Here is a 23,528-nt window from a genome sequence, read left to right as displayed (position 1 = left end):
GTGTTATACGCGGGTATTTACGGTACTCTTTGGTCAGCGCATGAGTGCAATCTTTTTGACATCCAATTTTTATGTTCTTTTGGACAAACTTTCTGCGACAGCATGCTTAACCGCAGTCTAGGCCTAAGCAGCGTTGGTTCAAAGTTGCGGTTTTCTATGGAATCAGTCCAACTCTTTGTGGTGGCTCTACTTGAAGGATATCAAATCATATTGTTAATGAAAACGGGTGAATGGACAATGGGTTTACATCCGTAAAATCAAACGATCAGTACCGTTCAACGTGCTAAATTTCGGTTGTGATTCGACGTAGTTTTCGTGTGATACATAGGTATAATTGAGGTGGTCTGAGACGTAATCAGCAAATTTCCATGATGCCACTTTCTTTTGTTAGACTTTTCTCCTGTATTCATTTCATTACGCTGTTCTTTCGGTGTTAATTTTTGAACATTCGTAAATTTGAATGGTTGTAAGCATCCTGCATCGCATGCCTCAAATCCTGGACACGCAAGGTTGCATGCTTAACGCGTTTTGTGCAAGTGCAGCCTATAAAAAACTTTGTTTTGGTTATAGTGTGGTACCATTTATATTGCAAATATTCGTCTCTCTGGCAACTTACGTTATGAGCAGTCTATGGTGTGTTTGGTTTATTAGCAACTTGTACCACGAGTGTGGTGCTTCCAAACTTCATTTACAGTATTTTCATTGTTACCAGCATAGTAATTGGCACTTGCAGTGATTAAACGGTGGCTGCATACTCTATCTGAGCATTTTTGACATCTTTATATCCTCATATCAAATAAACTGTAGTAGATCTTGAATATTGTTTTAGTAAATTTTATGCAAGAAAAAAAATGAAAGATGACTTTGCAGTGATGGGTGTTCCTCCAATGCAGGCTAGGTGCACTTTGTGCACCAATATACGTACCTGTGCGAGGCCCACGGTACCCATACATTTGGGCATAGATATTTTTGAAAAATAATTCTTCAGATGGGGGTCACATGTCTTTACTCCTGAACACACACACACCTCTTAAAACGGTATGTTCATGCAGGGGCACAATAGCTGTGCCAATTGTGGCAATATGATAGAATTCCATTTTTTTTGCACCGAGCTGTGTCAGAACCATGAAATTTGCTGAAATTGCGCCAAAATGCCCGACCAGCTTCAAAATTTTCTCAGTTGCACTAATTTCAGTGAGAAAGGGCGGCCACGTTGGCTATCTGTGTGCAGTTTGCATCATCAGTCAACCAAGCGGGGCTATGGCATGTTAGCAACTAAAACTGGAATGGTATCCTGCGTTTTTTTCATGCGAACAGCTCAACGTGCCGCGAGAATTGTTGTTGCCGGTGACCACGTTGGTTGCAAGAGTAACGGCACATACAACATTTTTTTGTCTTGAAGTTGAGTAGTCCCAGAGATAGATGTCCGGTGCCATCGCCGGGCCATCAAGCACATGCTGTTGTTACTTTATTTGATTGAACGCGCATTGCAAGTGAGCCAAGCAGTTGTGCCCTAAGCCTAAGCCCATCGCAAGAAAAGGGAAAAAAATGGGGGGGGGGGGGATGTAGCGGTGCTTCATGACATGTTCCGACTCGTTCAGAACATTGTCTAATCCACTTTCGCCGCAATACACCGGTGTCGTGCGAAAAAGTGTGTTATGATTTTGAAGGGGCTGTTAGCACTAATTGGGGGACACAGCACATTTTTTTCAATTACTCATGCGTGTATATGGTGCATAATTGTGTGTACTAGTAGGAACGATGACGTCTGAAAAAGTTACTGGAAATCATTTAGAGCAGTGTATGACATTTCTAGCGCCCTGAAAAAAATGTGTACTTTTTTTTTTTTTTCGTCACTTCTACAAATTCTCGGAATTTCAAGGTCGCTAGCTTGGCAGATCCACATTTGAATTTGAAGTCAGAGGGGAAAATGATAATGGGGATATTATTTGCTCAGGGAGGTGGTTTAAAATAATAGTTTTGTTGAAATAGTAGTGCACAATTATTGAATTCACACTGCATGATTTAGGGCATGTTGAATGGTTTGTACATATCTTTTTCTAAATGTAAGACTTCTTTTCCATACTTCTCCAAACTTGGTCTTTAGTGATAAAAAATTAATGTTTTGTTCCCCATAACCTGTTCTAAATTTGGATTTTCGTGCTCCAAAAGTAACATCTTGCTGCTCCAAAAATTGCTCCAAATTCTATTTCAGCTGTTGCACCCCTGTCCATGTGGTACTGATGTCATAAGCAAATGCAGTAGGATTCCTTTTCAGGCGTAATCACATTTGATAATGTAGCAAGAACTCATCATCATAGGCGTTGGTGTCTCCAAGAAATTAATCTTTAAGGACCACATTGAATGTGCTATCACACTTTCAGTGTCATCTTTTGTCAACAGCTGTGTGCACATATCATGCACTTGCGAAAATGTGCTGCATCTTGTTCATACATCCTCACTCCCACACCTTCAGTAGTGTATGCAGTTCTTTGAGCTGCAATATTCTGTTCCCATTTTTTTTTTTAATGCGTCAGCTATTTATCGCATAGGACAGCTTCGTGTTGTAATGCTTGCTCCAGCTCTGCAGTCATGTGCCATCGGCAGTGACTACAGTACTAAATCAAGGCAAATTAAAAGCTTTTGAAAGGTATTGCCTGTGGCAGCTAGCATGTTGGTTTTTCGAAGTCAGTAAAGGTTTAATATTATACGCATGAAATTTAGGCCCATCTTCATAATTGAATCAAGGTAATGGGAGCATATTTCAACATATGACATTATTATTTTCATTTCTTTTCAACTTTTATTGCATATTTATTGGTGCTTTTGACATTAATCAAGGGGCATTAAGTTTGGCAGCAAGGGTGTTTCAAATGGTTGGTGTCTGCTCCCATGTGTGAATTTATGAGTGACATAGACTGAAGTATGTCACCGTCCAAGTACTTGATTGAGTGCACCTGGCGTGCAGTTTTATTTTTAGCTACGTGCATTTAACCTTTGCTTAACGTTTATTTGCACACCCAGCTAGCTGTCAATCCTATGAGGTGTTCCCGACAAGGCAAATTATGTTTTGGTTGTTGCTGTAACTTTATTATTTGTTTTATACATATATTACACGTGGAAGTCCTTCTTTAATGTTGACATTGGGCACTGATAATGCACACTTTTAAGTTCATTCATGTGTATATGAAGTTGCAAATAATACAAGTCTATGGAGACGCTTCACACCAGATAATATGGTCTTTGGAATTTGTCACAATTTTCTGAATTGTTGCGCATATTATAATTATGCAGGCGTATCATTTACAGCTTCATAGACATAAGCTTTTGCATTGATGTGTGCTGCTGCATTTGGTTCAAGTATATGGCAAAGAGCAGCATTGGCAATTGCAAGCTGCCTACAAATGTCATTCTTCTGAAGTTGACCCTGGACTAGCAGGCACAGTGATCGTGCTGCGCAAAGTTTATAACTTTGCAGCACACAAACACCTGTAAACATTTGCCATGTGTCTTTGCAGTATACTGCAGAAGCCAGTGTTGCTTACTCTAAAATAAATTTCCACTTTAAAGTGCTTTTAAATTACAAAATGCATCTCTTCATTGATTTGGATAAGCAAAGGTCAACAGTATCATAAAATTTGAATTTTTTAATTAAATTTAATAATTTCACCTGTGTGGCAAAAACATTGGCAGCAAGAAATCGTGGGTATCACAGCAGTTGCATCACGAAGATTGCAGTCACGTGAAATGAGCCAAAATGAGCCTTTTGAAAAAGGCATTGCTACTTCGCTGCATTTTGTTTCCAGTAGTTGCAGCCACATAGAGTGGCTTTGGTGCTTAGAAAAGACATTCATGACTTTTCAATCCGAAGTTTGATAGCTGACAAACAGTTTTAACTTTCTCTTTAGTCCACATTGGAAGAATGGCTTGTTTGAGGGCACACAGCCAGCTGTGCCATCGTAGGTAAGGCTAGCCAAAGAAGTGTTCACACATTTAAAAAGCACACCCTTTGCATGAAATGCAGTGTGTTTCAACTGACTCTGGGAATATATTACAATGAGAGCGCAACCTACTTACTATGCTCTCTCCTATTAGCTCTTTCGTTACCGTGCGAAAATGGTTCTTTTTCATGTTTCGGGAAGATCATTTTTACCAGTTTGAAAAGTACTCCAGCAGGCATTGCACCATACCAAGCTTTGCAAAATGAAATGCTCTTTCCAAAAATTATAGGTTGTAGAGCAACAAAAGTATTTTAGAATGAATAAAAATGTGAAAAGTAGAAATTTTTTGTTATGAAATCATAAAGATAGGAATAAAAAACACTGTATATACAAAAATATTTCGAACAAAGAAAATTCAGAATATACATTTTGTAGATAAATGACCCAGGAACAGTATAAAAATCATTAATGTTGTACGAAATGCTTTTCTTCACATAGACAAAGAAAATCAGAACCGAGGTGTTGTTGCTTCATTGCTCATGCCATACGGGGAAGCATTGCATAGTTTTTCGTGAGACACTAGTGTACTCGTACACTCTTCTCGTGTAAATTCTCATTGCCTTGCGATAAGAGTCTCTAGGTATTCCAATATAGATGGAAACCCATGGTGTGAATAATCCAGCAATATGGCAAGTTGGGCCAGTTGGATTACGTTCATAATTGAAAATTTTATTGAAGCGCACTAAAGAACTGATGCACAAAAGAGGCTGACAAAGGCAGCGCTTTGTTGAAGCGCACTAAAGAACCAGACGCACAGAAGAGGCTGACAAGGACAGCGCTTGCAAGCGCTGTCCTTGTCAGCCTTTTCTGTCTGTCCGTTTTTTAGTGCGCTTCAACAAAATTTTCAATTGTGAATAATCCCTCTATAAATGAGATGTCCAATGAACTTCACTCTTTCATTTAGCGTCACCTCTTTCCATGAGCCACCTCACTCGTCATAGGTTGGTGTCCCAATATTGTCACAAAGACACAGGGACGCAGGCACAAAACGGGCTGTTTACTTTCGTAACCAAAGGCCAAAAGTACGAACACCAGAGCGCGCGCCCACCGAACTACTTCGTTATCCTCCTGAGAGGCTGGCCACTATAATTGCCAGCCTACCTTGCGACAATTCCCTCCTTTCAAGAGCGACTGTCCCAGTCGATTGACTAAGATGCTGGGCATGGAAAAAATAACCCCGCGCTATTGTGGATATTAAGAAAAAAGTTCGAAGTGTTCATAACTCCCGGGCATGGTACGGTTTCATCCGTACTACATGGACTACTTCTGGACGTGGACGTCTTCGGTTTGAACTGGTATCGGAGATTTGGGGAACTACCTCGTAACTCACGTCACTGAGGTAGTGCACTACTTCGTAAGGGCCAAAGTATGGTCGCAATAGCTTCTCTAAAAGCCCATGATGTCGAACTAGTGTCCACACCCATACATAGTCACCTAGTTGATAGTGGACGTTCCTTCGACCTCGGTTGTAACGGCGAGTGTCGGTATCTTGCTGCGTGCAAATGTGGTTTTGTGCGGGCTGGCGGGCTTCCGCGGCTTTCTTAACGAAGTCTTCAACGCTGTCATTTCCACTGGTGTCCTGGTCTACGGGGAGCATAGCGTCTAACGATGTGACGTGACGGCCATAAACAAGCTCGAATGGTATTAGGTCTGTGGTCTTTTGCACAGCAATATTATAAGCAAACGTGACGTACGGCAAAGTTTCATCCCACATTTTGTGCTCTACATCGACATACATAGATAGCATGTCGGCCAGTGTTTTGTTTAACTGCTCCGTCAAGCCGTTCGTTTGGGGATGATAAGCTGTTGTTTTCCAGTGGTTGGTGTGCGTCAGCTTGGCGACTTGTTGCAATAACTGTGCCGTCAATGCTGCTCCGCGATCAGTCATGAGAACTGTAGGTGCACCATGACGCAAAACAATGTCGTGGACAAAGAATCTGGTGACGTCAACTGCAGTTTCTTTAGGCACAGCTTTGGTTTGCGACGATTATCCACTTATTTCTGTGAATGACGTAGGGAATGGACCAAGAAGATCCATTCCCACTTGCTGAAACGGTGTTCGAAGTGGATCTAAAGGCTGGAGGAAACCGGCAGGCTTTGCGGGTGGAACTTTACGCCTCTGACAGTCACGGCAGGTGCGGACATAGTGCTGAACGGATTAATACAGCTGTGGCCAGTAGTACTTCTGTCGGATGTCCTAGCAAAGCCTAAGTGACCAGCAGAAGGATCGTCGTGGCACGCCTGCAAAACTTCTTCATGCAGTACTGTTGGAACGGCGAGGAGAAAAGTTTCCTGACTGCTCTCAAGATTTCTCTTGTAGAGAACATTGTTCCGCAGGCAATATGATGTTAATCCACGTGAGAGCCGGCTTGGGCCGATAACATCTTCTCCTTGAAGATGCTGGATCACAGGAAGTAGCTCAGTGTCCTCACGCTGAAGCTCAGCCATCCGCACCACTTTGACAATGCCAAGAAACGGTATATCTTGTTCAGTGTCAGATGATTTTGGGGAAATAGGAGCTTGAGACAGGCAGTTAGCATCTGTATGTTTATGTCCCGATCGATAGACCACCGTTATGTCGTACTCTTGAAGGCTGTGTCGTACTATGTCGTGTCAGTCTTGTAAGAGGTTCCGCAATTTTTGAAAATCTTTCGACAAAACGGCGGTTGTAGGCACAGAGTCTGTGGAATCCCTAAACACTCTTCTTGTCTCCAGGACGAGAGAAATCGGCAACAGCAGCCAACTTCTCCGCATCTGGTCGAACACCCCCCAGGCTCACCACATGTTCGAGAAACTTGAGTTCCTGATAGCCAAAGTAGCACTTTTCTGGCTTGATAGTAAGGTTTGCTCTCCTTATTGCAGTGAGGACACTTCTTAGTTTTGAACGATGTTCATCAAACGTGCTTGAAAACACAACAACGTTATCCAAGTATGCAAGACACGTCTGCCACTTTAGTCCAGCAAGTACAGTGTCCATCATGTGCTAAAATGTGGCGGGAGCAGAACAGAGACCGAAAGGCAGCACTTTAAATTCGTAGAGCCCGTCGGGAGTCACGAACGCGGTTTTCTCACGATCGCCCTTGTAACTTCAATTTGCCAGTACCTTGACTTGAGATCTAATGATGTAAAGAACTGGGCATGGCGTAGATGGTCTAAGGCATCATTGATTTGTGGCAGGGGGTAAACGTCGTGTTTTGTGACTTTTTTAAGTCGTCGGTAGTCGAGGCAGACACGTAGTGTGTTGTCTTTTTTCTTTACTAGGACAACAGGTGACGCCCACGGACTTGTCGAGGGTTGAATGACGTCATCATTCAGGATTTCTTGTACTGGACGCTTAATCACCTCTATTTCCTTCGGGGACACACGGCATGGATGTTGGCGAAGAGGCCGCGCCGACTCCTCGGTAACAATGCGGTGTTTTGTAACTGCGGTACGTTGAACTATCGATGCTGTGGAGAAGCAGTCCGAGAATTCTGTCACAAGGTTTAGCAGCCTCTCTTTTCGTGAATCTGGCAAGTCAGGATTAACATGAATGCGGCTGCCCAAGTCAGCACAAGCTTTTGCATTCGGTGAAGTCGTATTCAATGTGCCAACATCGAAAAAGTTGGCGATTTCACTGAGGAAAGCGACAGTGGTGTCTCTAGGGACGTGCTGAAACTCATTGCTGAAGTTGGTCAGCAGAACTCGAGAGCGTTTATTGTCTAACCGAACAAGGCATTGGGCTATGCAGATGTTTCATTTGAGCAGCAGCGGGATATTTGCCTCTGCAATACCTTCATAGTCCTTGAATTCATCGAAAACATCGCAGGCTACCAAGGTCAACACGCTACTCCTCGGTGGTAACGGGACGTCATCGTGAACAATTCTCAAAGCATTGACGTAACTGCCGTGAGGGTTGCGCGCTAAAGCGTGTGCCGTAGAAAACGTCACCTGGGACTCTTGCAAGTCAATCACGGCTCCATTATCATGCAAAAGTCCAGTCCAAGAATTGGGTCCCTCGAGCAACTCTGCAGTATCACAAAATCTCCAAGATACGTAAATCCATGAATACTGACTCGCACTGTGCACTGTCCCACTGTAGTGAGAAAATGGCCTCCTGCCGCACGTATCTGTGACCCAGCCCACTGGGTAGAAAACTTCTTCAGCCTGCAGGCAAGACCCATGCTCGTAACGGAAGTGTCTGCTCCAGTGTCGATTAGCGCCATTACTTCTTCGTCGTCGACAGTTACCGCAATGTTTGATGTCACCACTCTTCGTACCACGTTTGACTGCGTCTGTACATCTTTTTGCTGCCGTCGCTGTCGTCCTAGTGAAGGATCTTCCGTAGAGTCAGCGTCAGCGGCCTCGCCTCCGTAGGTCTCTGAACTCGGTTTTCTGGACTTGCAGAACTGGGTGAACGGCATCTCAGAGCGCCGCGTGAATAGGTTGGGCTCGGTGACCTGTAGCGAGCAGGCGATGACGAGCGGGGCTCTTGTGACCGATGTCCTATACTACGACGATGCGAGATGAAACTCTCTATTTCCAGTGATCGCTCGCCAGGTCGTGGACGAGGGGCGTTAGGCAAAAATCCACGGAGACCCACACGGTGGTATGGACATGTTCGGTAGACGTGTCTGGCTTCCCCGCAGTGGAAACAAAGGGGCCTGTGGTCAACGTACGCCAGATGTCACTCTTCCTCGCTCGTGCTTCAGCAATCAACGGCGGGCTGCAAGGATGGAAGCTTACCTCCATTTGCTGAGCGAGTCGCTCATTGGGGTAAAACACGCTGGGTGAACTGCACGATGGAAGACATCGCACTGCTTCTGCATAGCTCATTTCGACGCCGTATCTCTGTTGTGGCGCCTCGGACTGTTGGGGAGCGTGAACGGCTTGCCGTAGCTCGGCACGTGCCATCTGCACAACGGAGAGCTGCTCTACAGGTGAAGCAGTCACCTGCATCTTTTGTAGCTCTTCCTTAATGAGAGCTCTGATGAGCTCTCGCAATGCGCTGATGTCATTGCCGAGAGTTACAGAAGTGACTTCACTTGGATGTACGCCACGGTTATACTGCCTGGCATGCTGTTGAAGGGCCCTCTTTATGGCAGTGGCTTCCTCATGGAACTCCGCAAGTGTCGCAGGTCGGTTTCGAATCAGGCCGGCAAAAATCTCTTCTTTAACACCACACATTATGTGGCGAACTTTTTTGGATTCGGTCATAAAGGGCTCTGCACGCCTGAAAAGCCAATCCATGTTCTCTATGTAAGCCGTCACCCTTTTGTTAGGGCCTTGAACCCTTGCTTCTGTACTGACTCGCACTCGCTCCGCTGTCTCTTTCCTGTCCTCTCTGGCGAAGGCATTGAGGAACTGCCGGTAAAACTCATCCCATGACGTAAGCGTTGCTTCATGGTTCTCAAACCACGTTTTCGCGGAGTCCTCGAGAAATCAGTACACATAGTGTAGCTTACGCTCTGGAGTCCAATCATTGATGGTGGCAACCCTGTCAAAATGCTCAAGCTAGTTGTCGGCATCTTCAAACTTCAAAAGCAGCTCCGTGAAATGTCTTCGGCGTCTTGAGCTGGTTGACAACCAGGTGCGCTGGTGCTGGTTCGTTGACATTAGGCAGTGTTTGGTTCATTGTGCTCTGACGTTCAGGCAGCAAACCGTGTTGCGGTTCGGGCCCCTGGAGGTGATGACTGGAACGTATGTGCACAGGGGTAAACTCGGCTGAGCTACTCGATCGGCTTGCGTCAAGGGTGCTCTCTGGGGACCGTATCATCTACCGTACCCAGCACTTCCACCAGAAAATGTCACAAAGACACAGGGACGCACGCACAACACAGTGCATTTACTTTCGTAACCAAAGGCCAAAAGTACGAACACCAGAGCATGCGCCCACCGAACTACTTCGTTATCCTTCTCAGAGGCTGGCCACTATAGTTGCCAGCCTACCTTGTGACAATATATGCATCCAAGTATATTCCTTTGCATCTTTGTGCATATTGTAATAAAAGAACAAAATTGCACGCAGTTCTAAAATGTTTCGCACTGCTCCATAGTCAGGGTCAAGATGTGCTCCGGGGGCATTCTTGCCATTAGGAGAAGCTCTGCAGCCAGCGCCACCACACCGCACCCTAGCGAAGTGTGGACCACGCACGTAATCTAAAACTCTAAGATTATGCACAAAGGTCAGAAGCTATATGTACTTGCGGCGGAGGAAATAACTTGAGGATGTAAACAAAACAATCCCATAAACGGCTACGGATGGCTCAGGCTGTCGCAAGACAGTTTAAAGCAACGCATGTGTTTTGTAGCGCGTACGCGCACCCATGCGCGTGTGACGACCGCGTAATAAAAGGGACTAGGGATACTGGATGTGACCCTGTGTCTGATATAATGATACAAGCAAAACCAAAGTGGCTGGAAATGGGCTCTGAGAGCCACCTGCACACTTGATACATTCGGCAGACCTTGAGTAATATTTTTTTTGTAGAATTAGGTAATTTTCCCTGACTTCTAGCAACAGCTCTCTCTTGATTGACTGGCATAAATTTCCGACAATTATTACAGCTAAACTCGGTCAAATTGCGAAGCTAACACATCAATTCAATATTTAGCTTGCAGGGTTTGTTATCATTACAGAACTTCTATGTTACTGTAGCAGCATAATCATGAGGGGCACGCACTTCTTTCAAGTTCACCAACCTAGTGCATTTTTCCAACTACACACGCACATTGGTTCGCGCAAAAGTCTGTAAAAAAATCGCTATGTTGCCCAAGTCGGCAAATTCAAAAAATTGTGAAAGTTGAGTGACTGAACTAACTACTAGAAAGTGCTGGGTGCACGAGAAATAAATTTAACATGCCAAAATCGATGACCGAAAAACGTCGATCACCGGTGATCGATTTGAATAGGCATTGTAACGAAAGGGTTAAGCAGCTCAAAATATTTTAGTATTGTGAGCTTAGGTAATTAAATGTAAATAATCAAATTTACAATATTGCTTTAAACAGAAATTTCATTGTGGGAAGTGCACAGCCTGTTCAGATATTCATATAAATCCTTTCTATTATAGTACATAGCTGCTATATTCTTAATGCTGTAAAGAAAATGATGTAGATGTCAAAAAGTACCTTGTGACATGATACGAACTTAGCTCAAAAAGGTACTTCAAACATGACACAAATGAATGATTGAGGCTTCATGTAGATGAATGGCATAAACATGCCTTGAGCAACATAGCTGGATAAAACATAATGGTTTCTGCTTCCACTTTTATCAGCAATGCAGGCCATGAGATACCTCATAGGTAACGTATCTCAGTACTTAAAGCTCTGCCAGCATACTCGTTGATATACAGCATAATGGGACAGGAAGGTTTTCTCAGCAGATGGAGATTTATTGGAGGCAGTGCGCATAACCGCAGGTTACTTTTGCTCGCAACACGACGTTGCCTTGAGTATACATGCTGATGTGATCATTTGTTCATGGCATGTCTGAAAGAACTAATTTTACTGTGTGCAAGCACATGATGACATGGTACTCTTTTCACATCTTGCACTCTTTGTTGCAACTCTGAATAATTGCAGTCACAAATATCTATCATAATGGAAATAAATTTTTTCGATAGATCTTTTTCAACAGGCTCTGCAACTTCACTGGGGATTTTAAATTTATAACAATACTTGAACAGTTCCTTAACTAAATATAGTTATCACCTATGGTGGAAATTGACTGAGTTAAGGCTACAGTGAACAATTCTAAGTTATAAGAATTCTCACTGCACACATGTGACTTTTTATTTTTTTTTAATTTGGTAAGAATTAGAAAAAACACTGTGTACGTATATGTCATTAGTTTCGTCTGGACATTGCTAACTGTGCTTACTTCACTATTCAGCTCGCAGGCTGAAGGGTTGGTTCCCACGCCGGTGTGCAGTTGAAGTTGCTGGTAGTAAGGGGAGCCGTAGCTGCACAGAGGCGTCATCGAGCTTTGCCGACTACAAGAAGTACAAGTGAAACAGGCCGTCGTCTCCTTGCACTGCTGCAGCCTCCAGTGACTGCCAACCAAGCCTAGCTGCCAGATTTCAGACCAGTCGAATTTTTCTCTCCCATGGGCAGCTGTCACTGTTGTGTGCATAGACTCTGCTGCTCCCCAAGTTAGTTGTAAATATCATTTACAAAGAAAAATTCGTCACTTTGCCTTTCCAAGAGGGGCCTGTTGAGTCATTTTGTAATTTTTCATTGATGTTTTAAAGACAGAGAAAGTTTTCATTGAGAAGCTTTAAAAAAAAAAGAAAACAATGGCGTGAATTACTTTTAAAAGCTGTGCATGACTTTGTTCCTCAGGTTAACTGTTATGTGAAAAGAGTCAGCCTGTCGGGTGGGTTGCCAAAGAGTTACTAGACTGTGCCTTTCCATGAGTAATAGTTCTGATGTAGACATTTCCAGCTGCAAGACTTCTGGGCCCTCTTAAGCAAGTTGTGGCTTTGCTGTGAGTTTAAATTGGGATAGAAGCTTCCGTGAACAACTGGATGCTTGCTTCTCAGCATAGCCTTTAAAGAAAGGGGAAAAAATGCTTACGGTTAAAGAATTGCAATGGCATGTTACATTAGTGAATTTAGATCGGTGTGACACATGCCACACATAACCAAGTTAAGTACAAAAGAGTTGACGCTTCATGACCCGAGGAGCATGTGAGATGTTGTGCAGAAGCGTTGCTGTAACATTTACTAAGAAAGCCGTAATTTTACCTCACAAGTCTCACAAGTGAACTTTTAAAGTGGAGCAAGTTGGGCAGTTGGGAATGTAATAAAGTTAAAGCAGTAGATGGTGCTCTCACCACTCAGCGTTGTCTGTGACTGCATAAAGAATCAGAGCAGTATCACTTGAAGGGATCCTGAATCACCCTCAGACTTTATATATATATATATATGTATAAAGGGAAAGAAGTATATACTTAAGGGCTCATTTTTCCGTGTTTTGACACAATTTGAATGAGATCTCACAGACAATAATGCCAAGGAATATATAAGGGAAGTTACTAGACCCAATTGTAATGTAAATGTGAAGAAAGAAAAGTGGGTGAAAAGATAACTCGCCGTGAGCAGGAACCGAACCTGCTGCCTTCGAATAACGCGTTCGATGCTCTACCACTGAGCTACCACGGCGGCTATCCCCCCAGCCACTTTATTGGGTTTATATGTGAATTTAAACGTGGCAGTGTCAGTCAGCACCACCTGTAGCCATGGCGGCAAGTGTGGCACACTTCTGCCAGCTCGTAATAAGTTCTCGTGCTACGTGACGCCAAACAGGCTCATAAGGAGTGTGCCACACTCGCTGCCATGGCTACAGGTGGTGCTGACTGACACTCCCACTTTTAAACTCGCATATAAACCCAATAAAGTGGCTGGGGGGATAGCCGCCGTGGTAGCTCAGTGGTAGAGCATCGAAGGCGTTATTTGAAAGGTCGCAGGTTTGGTTGCTGCTCACGACGAGTTATCTTTTCACCCACTTTTCTTTCTTTACATTTACATTACCACTGGATCTAATAACTTTACCTATACATTCAATGGCATAATTGTCTGTTAGATCTCATTAAAATTGTGTGAAAACATGCAAGAACGAGCCCTTATGTATACACTTCTTTCCCTTATTCATTAACGAGGGTCTCATACTGGCAGACTTGGTGCCTTTAGGTTATATACGAGGGACTATTGGTCAGCTGCCATCTCGTAATGAGTTCACGTGCTACGCGACACCAAACAGGCTCATAAGGAGTGTGCCACACTCGCCGCCATGACTGACACTCCCACTTTTAAATTCACATATAAACTCAATAAAGTGGCTGGGAGGATAGCCGCCGTGGTAGCTCAGTGGTAGAGCATCGAACGCGTTATTCCAAGGTCGCAGGTTCGGTTCCTGCTCACGTCGAGTTATCTTTTCATCCACTTTTCTTTCTTCACATTTACGATACAATTGGGTCTAATAACTTCCCCTATACATTCCTTGGCATTATTGTCTGCTAGATCTCATATATATATATATATATATATATATATATATATATATATATATATATATATATATATATAAGCATACATAGCTCTGCATTCGATATTCGAATGGGTGTTTCAATAACAAGTTTTTTTTTTTAAGCTGAAAACAGTATTGCTACTAACTTGAAATAGCAAAAAACTCAGCCTCTTGAGTGACCTGGCTGAGAATTCAAGCTTGCTTAATCCTTTGCACCATATTCATAATCCATATGTGGCTTTCATTCTGAGATGTTCTTGCATTATTCTAATTGTAGGAAAAAATACCATTACGTCAATTTCTATTATGCTTCACGTAGTTTTGGGATTGGTCTTGTATCTGCGCTGCTGTGTAGCTGTATAGAACACTGTGGAGGTGCCTGGAATTTGCATTGTGTAATTTGAAAGCTGCTATAATTTAACCCTTTCGGTATGGAACTTTTCTGAGAACCATCCCAGATAGTCAAATTACTTTATTGCAGTTTTGGAATGTACGAAATGTGTAAATTCTGAAAAATATTGTAAACAAAAATGTGGAACAGTTTTTTGGTGTCATTATTACTCAAAACTGCATGGTGTTCAATAGTATTTTATAGTGTCGTATTTCTTAAAACAGGGTCTACGAACAGCGCCTTATCACTATCTGCACACATAGGGCATATCTTTGTTCTCTTCTTGGAGCAACGAGGTGGGCTCTGTGTGTGGCTGCCTTGGGCCAAGTAAACTGAGGGGGGAAAATAAGAATAACTACCGTACTTAGTGTCGGTAATAAACAAGCTAAGAGCTGTGTCATTAAAGATAGGAATGAACTTTTACTGCCCCTCCAAGGGAGTGCTGGCAAAGATAAATATTAATTTTCATATTCCCCCATACCGATTACGCAGCGAAACCAAAACCATGAAAGGGCATTGCCCCTTGGAAGTTGCGATAGACTGCACAATATGGTGTCGCTGGAAATCAGTTCTGTTTATCTCCTGAAAAATGTAGTACATTCATTTTCACCGCTTCTTGTAAGTCCCGGGAAGTGGCAGTGCCTCCCAGCCAACATAGATCATCATTGCAGCGCGAAATTTGAGGATCGAAAACATACCTTTACGGCATAGATGCTGCAGTAAAAAAAATGGTCGCCGTGCATGTATCACAAAAACACTCAGAGTTAAGTATACGTAAAGTTAGAAGCTTTACAACTTTGTTGAAATTACTTTGGTCCCGTTTTCTATTGGTTTTCATGGAATTTTCTGGAGGTCAAATTGTTCTGCTGTAAGCTTTTTAGAAATTTAAGTTGAGATGTAGATTAGTAAATCACCATTCAACATTTCTTAGTAAGCCACTTTTATCGTAATTGTGAAGCCTGTTTGAACCAAAAAGACTTTAGGATTAAATGGGAGTGGAATCTTTCCTTAACCAAGTTGCCTTGATGTCATGAACTTTGACACTGCTTGCTCATCTATGGAACTTGTAGTATGTAAAGGTTGATTATATTGTATTTCAGAGAAGCAACAGATTAAACTTCACAACTTTCAAAAGCTTCTGTTTTCCCACAACGGGCAAAATTCTATGAGAAAAGTTTAATTTGATATTAGTGACGTTACAGTGATGTACCAGCTCTGACGTGTTAGCATGAAGCTTGAGAAATGCAAGTTTGGGCTTCATTTTCTGTCATATATTCTAACTGTAAAATAACGAAAGCAGAGTTGTAAAAGAGTACCTTGTGTAATATAATTTAGAGTTTCTCTTTAGTATTCTTTGTGTAAATTTAGCAAAGTGTAAACTCGTGAAGTTAGAGGAGTATTTTGGTTAATTATAGTAGCCTCGGACAAGCACATGAACGATTGTCCCCGTATTTTTTTCTAAATACAGTAGACTCTCATAAATGGAACCTGAAGGGACCAGGAAAATATGTTCCATTTAACAGGAGTTCTGTTTACTGAGAGGTGAACATGGGTGCAGAATACAAGCCCAAAACCAAACATTGCAGAAGCAATAGTTCCATTAAGCAGTAGGTCCATTTAACAGTTTTCCGTTTATTGAGAGTCTACTGTATTGTGGCATGCTATAGTCCCACTTCATAAATATAATTTTGTCTATTTATGTTCAGCATCCAATATCAGTATGATCGAAAAAATCATCATCTTTTGTACATATTGTTTTCTTCTAATAATGCCGAATGCATTGAATTTTTTAGTGGTTTAGTGCACTCATGTAAATAAAGATTCTGTAATTAGTTGCAATAAGGTTCACTGCAGGGTAGCACGGAGAGGGTAGGTGATACGTACAGACCTGCCTTTTTTTTTTTAGTAAAAATGAGATACGAGAACTGGTTCCCCAGCCCGGTGACACTGCTCGTTGTGGATCATGCGTGCATGCGTTGTGCATGAAGGTTGTTCTGTTTTGTTACTTATCGATTTTTTTATTTTGTTATTTTTTTATTCTTTCTGTCATGCTGAGCGTTTTTGATCATGCGAGTCATGGCTTGCAAGCCAGTGCTGAAAATAAAAAAAAAAATGTTAACTCAAAATCTGGCTCCAGAGCTTCTTCCACCTACACATGCATTTTGCATGATGATGGATATTCTTTTTTAATATGAGGTCCAGAAACTGCCAAATAACACAGTGGCACTAGCTGATAAATGGCAACATGTTGTTCACTGGGAAAACAAGTTTCTTATGGTCAATGTGGCATAGGCCTATATTTGCCCAAAGTAATTACTGTGAATGGCATAAAATATAGAATTACTACTAAAAAAATGTCGGTGAGTAATTATTTACTGTAAAGGATTAGGCTAGTTAGCCTTCCATTGCACAAGGCATTAGCAGTATAAGAAGAATGTTTTCTTGTGTGTGTGGGCTGTTAATGTCCTGTGCAGTGAGTAATAACTACAATGTTCATAAAAGTCAGTTATGTAGAATTATTTGTTGAAGATCATTTGATCACAGCAGAGCTTTTGCCTTTGCAGAGCCCATGAGCACAAGAGCTGTGAGGCAGGTGCTGTATGAGAAATAATAGTGCAGCTATAGTCTCTAAAAAGAAGCTGTGCTACAAATAGCCCAGCCAAGTTATTTCTATTGGGTCATTGATTAAAGGGTCACTGCTTAAAAATAATGCTGGATGCAGAGGTATGTTATGATGGTATAAAGAACAAGAGTACTTTTTCTCCTTGATGAATTCACTTCTGAAGACTGAACAACAACATGAATTATGAAGTTCTTGTCAATTATGAAGTTCTTGTATCAACACGGATTCAGGAAGGCGTTGTCAACTGTTACTCAACTGGTAGAAACAGTTCATGATTTTTATTTATCTCTCCAAGGTCAACAACAAATAGACGTCATTTGTGTAGATTTCGCCAAAGCATTTGATAAAGTTCCTCATAGCAAATGAATTTTTAAGCTTCAGCAACTAGGACTTAGCCCAAATATACTAAATTGGATAGTCGCGTATTTGGAGAACCGTCAATAAAAAGTACATGTAGATGATTGCACATCTAGTTCATTGAAAGTATTGTCTGGTGTCCCACAGGGGTCTGTGCTGGGTCCTTTGTTGTTTTTAATTTTTATAAATGATATTTCCGCAGTTGTCGAAAGCCCGGTTAAAATCAAACTTTTTGCAGACGATTGTTTAATTTACGCTCCTGTAACTAACGAAAATGACCAAATCAAAATTAATCACTGTCTGCAAGCCTTGCATAATTGGTGCGCCCAGTGGGGGATGTAAATTAACTTTTCAAAGACTACGTTCACCCATATAACCAAGAAAAAATCCGTACTCGCATATGATTATAAAATCGGAAATAGCCTTCTGACCAGAACACACAGCTTTAAATACCTGGGGGTGACTATTACCAGCGATTTGGGGTGGCACACTCATGTTGAGGAGGTGTGTTCAAAGGCCTACAGGAAGTTGTTTTACTTGAGGAAAAAACTCGAACATGCTCCTAGAGATGTCAAATTACTTTCATATAAGACATTTGTTTGCCCTATTTTGGAGTATGCGTCTTCTGTATGGAGTCCTCATCAGCAGTCACTGAGAGATAAAATAGAAAAAATTCAAAGGCTAGCAGTGCGCTTCATTTGCTCGCGGTACCGGAGGACAGAATCCGTCACAAATTTGTTAAAATCATGTGTGCTAGAACCCCTGCAAGTGCGCCGCGAAAAGCAAAGCTTAAAACTCCTGTTTCAACTTATAAGAGGCGAAATGAAAATAAATAAAGACACATACATACAACCTGCACCCAAACGAGGAGCTCGGTTGAACCATAGTCACCCAATAAGGCCTTTTTGGGTGCGTCTGGATGGCTTTAAAAATTATTTTTTTCCGTATAGTATAGAAGTGTGGAATAGACTTCCAGAATACGCTGTTACTAGCGCAAATGTCAAAGCGTTTGAGTGTTCGCTAGAATTGTACTACCGGCAACATGAAACGTAATGTCTGTTTTGTCATTGTGTATTGTTTTTGTTTTGTGTTTATATTCCTCCCTGTAATGACCCTCATGTGAGGGTTACAGTATTAATAAATAAAAATAAATAAATAAAAAGTCTTTTGCTACTAACGACTTGTCGAGCACCGGTTCCAGTTAGATGAGAGTGTGTACATTAGGTGTGTCATGTTCTTAATTTACTATGCAGTGCTTTTTATTTTTGCATTGTCTTCACTGACATTCAATTTGCTAATTTTGTTTGATACCTGCATATCCCATATTTTTTGCCTATCTTTTTAGACACGTGATGGTGCATCTTTACATTCTACCTATGATATCAGTATTCACTAAATATATGAGCCAAAATCAAGAAGTAACTTATTTATTTATGTTTTTTTGAATAATGGAGAAGATTGAAAGCATTTAACTAGTGCCTCGTGCATCTTCAACACTGACACCTAAGTAGATTCCTTGGACAAAAAAATAATATTTTGGGTGGTATCAGAATCAAACACGATTACTTTCTGCACCCTTATATGTGTCTGGTGCTAGATTCTTTAGTATGTTGTGACTGGCTGAATACTTCAAAATATAAACACTGCTTTTGTATCTAACCCCCCCTCTCCATCACCCCCTTTTTTTTATGGCTGCTGAAAGATTTCATGTGAGTACACTACAGCATTTTGTCCTGTAGCAAATGTTATCATAATCATGAGGGGGTCTCAGTACAATGCCTTGTTAAAACCTATTGTTTCAAGATGTAATGGTAGGCTGTTGACTTCGAATGGTCCCAGAACACCGGACTATGTCAAAACTTCTCAGAACATCATCTCTGTGGTGAAATGTGCCTTCACATTTAATTACTTGCTTTCTGTATGGCGGCTAACTGTATTTGCAGTGGATGATTGTGCATTGTTTGTTTTTGTGTATGTGTTTTTGCAGTATCTCGTCACAGTGTCCTGAAAAATTCATCCACTGCTGCTTTATGCCTGGCATTGTTTTAGACCTTGTGTGTAGACTTTCTGTAATTTCGAACAACCAGTGTGGCATGTTCCATTCTGCTCTGAGCTATTGCACAAAAGGACTCTGCACAGTAGAAGGAGACACACTTGATCAACACAGCCAAAGTACACTAACTCTTCCAGTTTTCTGTTTTGCTTAACTCTCTTCTACAACTGCTCACTGTGATAATTGAGCAATTTGATGTTTGAACCGTAAACCATTTTGTGCAGAGTCTAGTGCTGGCATATGGAGTCAGGACATTCAGTCCTGACTCCATACAGCTGTACAACTTCTTGTACCTTGTTATATGTCAGCCCAACCGGCAACCCCATACTGCTGTCACCCTGCTGTGAATTTTCAAGAGATTTTCTCTCTTCACGCTTAGAAACTGCCAAGCAAAGCCCATCTCTGATATACGTATAAAAGCCACAGTAAAAGTGCTGTGGTTGTGTGATAGGATCTACCATCAGGAAGTAGGGTCACTGCACACAGATGTGGCTAGCGAAGGGCAAAAGTCCCTGCTAGGGTACTTCGATTTGTTTCTATATTGTGAACTCCTATTATGTCATCAACAGTAAGTAGCCTAGAATATGGGGTAGACAAGGTAGGGAAGGTGCTAGGGTACCACACTTCTCATTGAACTTGTGGCATAGCCTGGAGGGTGGTTTGGGCGGTTCAACCCTTTCTCTTCCCCTCCTCAAAAAAGAAAAAAATACATTTTGGTTACGCCCCTGGATATGGCAAACATATAATGCGACAAGGGTGAGGACAAGGGACTTTGCAGGCAAACCTATTTCTCATTGATCTCAGTTAACTAAACGACTGCCATAAGACAATTTCTGTTCATTGGGAAGCTGCAGTAAAGATCCTGACCTGATAGCTCAAACTCAGTGCTGCCATGGCATGGGCAGATCTTAAAACATTTTGGCCATATTCTGAGATGTGTGAGTGGCCTCTCAGTGTGAACGGGAAGGGAAATAGCATGTACGCTAATTAGCTTTACTTTACATCGTCCGTGGTGGTCAAAGTACATGCGATTCTAGTGAACCTCAGAAAATAAAAATAAAATGACCTAGATTTATTTTTAGAAGCAGTGTTCCCACTCCTGCGCCAACTGCGCCAAATCAGATTTACTGTGCCATCTTGGTAATATCAAAGGGAATTGCGCCAAAGTTGGATTTGGAAACGTCTATCACCAGCAATAGCCATGCCGGTGTGTCAGAACATGTGAAGCTTTTTGTCGGGGCCACCAATTGTCACAATCACTTACCTAGAAGTATTCCGCTGAATGAAGAGCAGTCGCGCGTGCGTCATAAGTAATGCACGATGCTATGTTTGGTGCAGACGCAACTTTTGTTGTGCAAGTCTGTTTAATGGAGAAAAGCGCCCTCCACAGGGTCTCGTGATGTCTAGTCCGATTAGTAGTGTGAAACTGTGGCGGCGATTTATCGGCAGACATCATTTGTTCCAGGAATGCTGCTGATTGCTTGTTTGAAAAGTTGTACGGCATGTAATTGAAACGGTTTTCACTTATAACTTCACGCGGGCCACAAGAATGGGTGTCACGTTTACTTCTAGACATCGCAATCTCATTTTCTGTGCTTCGCATCCACAGAAGAACATGCGAACGGTAGGAATGTGTTGACACTTTTGCTCTAAAATACTTTATTCATGGATCATCGTACAGAAGAGCTTTTTCGTGATGCCTTCCACTAGCACATCCACGTTTGTAATTGCTGCTGTGGTAGAAGACCTTGCCCTTTCGAACTCGAGATTGCTAGGGTCCGAGTACAAAATTCCCACGTTTTTTTTTTTTTTTTTAATGTCATCTCTTTAATAAAAGCATTCCTCCTGGTCGGAACAGCCGAAACTTGGTTTTAATATGTGCAGCTTTCTGTAGTGGGGCCATCGCTGGCGGATCTTGTCAGAAGGCCCATTGTGAAGCTGCTTCGCCATGTTACACGTACACCCCTCGCTTTCCAAGGTCAATAGCTGACGGTTTAAAAAAAATGATAGACATCACAGCATTGCATCATTGCTTTGTTTTTTTTAAGGGGTGAGGGAGGCTGCATCGCTTGAAGGGCGCTTTATCCCAAGGCATAATGATACTCCTGTCACACGACCACTACTAAACTCTCTTAAACTCCGTCAACGTAAATCTCCCCTAGGGAGTTCGACGGAGATGGAGTTGGGGCAGTGTCACACGGCAATGACAAGGTTGTAATAGTTGCCGAGAGGCACTGTTTGGACTGCTCGTAAAGTTTCTTTGCTAAACCTCTGCTCCACATTTAGATAACTGACAGCATGAAAACCGCTTCGGTAACTGGAGTGGTTATTGTCTCTTTAGTCAGCATTCTGTTGAGTCATGCAACATTGGGTCCGAAAGATACAATTTTTTAGTTTCTTTTATCTCTTAGCAGTGAATTCAATTCCAACAAATTGTGTTGTTATATCATATTATAAGGCTTGACGTCATCTGCGAGGAGCACTAGCAACGGGGTTGCCATTTCGGAGGTCCGGGAAATCACTGCACGCGCAGAAAACTTGCTGCATGCGTGGCGTTCAATATTCGTACAACGACTTGGATGACTAGAGACCTCCTGAACATCTCTTGCACGCTGACGCATGTACAGATAAAATCAGACTTGTCTAGAGCACCCAGCCGACTGTTCCAGTTGCCGTACTTTTTTCTTTCAGAAATGTGAAAAGATAGACGCCGTAATGATACTAAACATAGTCATACTGCGTGTATTAGGTCTTTGTGTTATAACGTAAGCATGAACGCAACCTTGTAGCTAATGTGATAGAACCCGCAGCCAACAAGCATGCACCGACAGGCATGCGCTCTGCTGCTCTAGATAAATGTAATTCTGTGAACGGCAAATGGCACGCATGATTGGACCACCAATATGGCACGATTATAGTGTGGCCACCTTGCAATCAAGGCTCAGTACACACCCCTATATGGCCGCTCCAGAAAAGGAGGCACTTTCGCCCAGTCAGTTTGCGTTGTTGAGAGTATAAGGTAGAAGAGTAGAATAGCGAGCGCGTCAGCAATCACACCAGTAAAGTGTAAGTTCATACAACAATGTACCCCCCCCCCCCCCCCCCTTTCTTTGGATCCTAGTTTCTTCCTGCTTCTTGAAGACGAGCAGCGTTTTCCTCTCAGCTTGTGTAACAATCGATGGCAGGCCCGACACACGGGCTGGTGTTATCACATTCGTTCTCCGCACAAAGGAGATAGGTTGGCTCCTTTCATCTCTGCTTTAGCCGCGTTCATTGCCCTCGCTTGCGTGCTTTGTTCCGCATGTAGAACACGATACACGGGAGTACGTTATCAGTTTGGACAGTACACAAAACATGACGGTGACAGCCTATAACGTAGCCAGGGCGGGGCATATTGAAAACGGCCCTTCCCCCTCTGGATTTGTTTTGCCATAGCATGTAAATAAAATATTTATGAATAAAATAAGGACATGAATAAAATAACTATTCATGTCTTTGAATGTATATGCAACTTACTTCTCCTTCAAAATGTAAAATCAGTTGCTCCAGATTGCTCCAAATAGAAAATTTTGCTCCTGCAAAGTGCTCCAAAATGAAAAATATTGCTACTCCAAAAAAGAAATTTTGTCACTCCGAAGTGCTCCAAAATGAAAGTTCTGCTGCACCAAAAATATCTCCAAATCAGCAGGCCTCGGTAAAATCACTGTAGAAGTCATATTTTATTATGCATTATATTGAATTGGCATGCTGTAAAAAAAAATCATGGGCGTTCTTTCTTTTTTGCCGGTTCAATATTTGTAGGCTTCATTATAGTCCAGGTCCTCAGACTCAAAGCCAACTGCAAGTGGTTCTTTGATGGTTGTCAACATTATTGTATTATTTTTATGGATGGCCTCACTAGTGCAATGACAGAAGAAGTGCTGTGGTTTCCTGTACTGGTCGCTTCATGTTTGTGTGCCTTTGGCCAGTAGCTGTCAGTGCAGCAGTAGCTTTCAGCCATTTGTCAAAGTCACAAGTGTGGCATTGAAGATCTAGAATTCTTCTATGAGTACTTTGAAGCTGACCAAAAAGCTTGTTTTTATGGAACTTGCT

General features: G+C 42.2%; 1 protein-coding gene across 1 annotated transcript in view; it reads left to right on the top strand.

Annotated features, from left to right (window-relative positions):
• The window catches only part of LOC119161531 (palmitoyltransferase ZDHHC6), a 67,679-nt gene extending 54,941 nt beyond the window's left edge, over nucleotides 1-12,738 (top strand). Inside the window, exon 8 of the mRNA XM_037414054.2 lies at nucleotides 11,878-12,738. Coding sequence (XP_037269951.1) covers nucleotides 11,878-11,996 — 119 coding nt within the window. The 3' untranslated portion in view covers nucleotides 11,997-12,738. The remainder of the gene's footprint in view (nucleotides 1-11,877) is intronic.
• Nucleotides 12,739-23,528: the final 10,790 nt, after the last annotated feature.

Source organism: Rhipicephalus microplus, chromosome X (genome assembly GCF_043290135.1).
Source record: "Rhipicephalus microplus isolate Deutch F79 chromosome X, USDA_Rmic, whole genome shotgun sequence".
Taxonomy (NCBI): Eukaryota; Metazoa; Arthropoda; class Arachnida; order Ixodida; family Ixodidae; genus Rhipicephalus; species Rhipicephalus microplus.
Note: the sequence above shows the minus strand (reverse complement) of the source record. Positions and strands in the feature narration are given on the sequence as shown.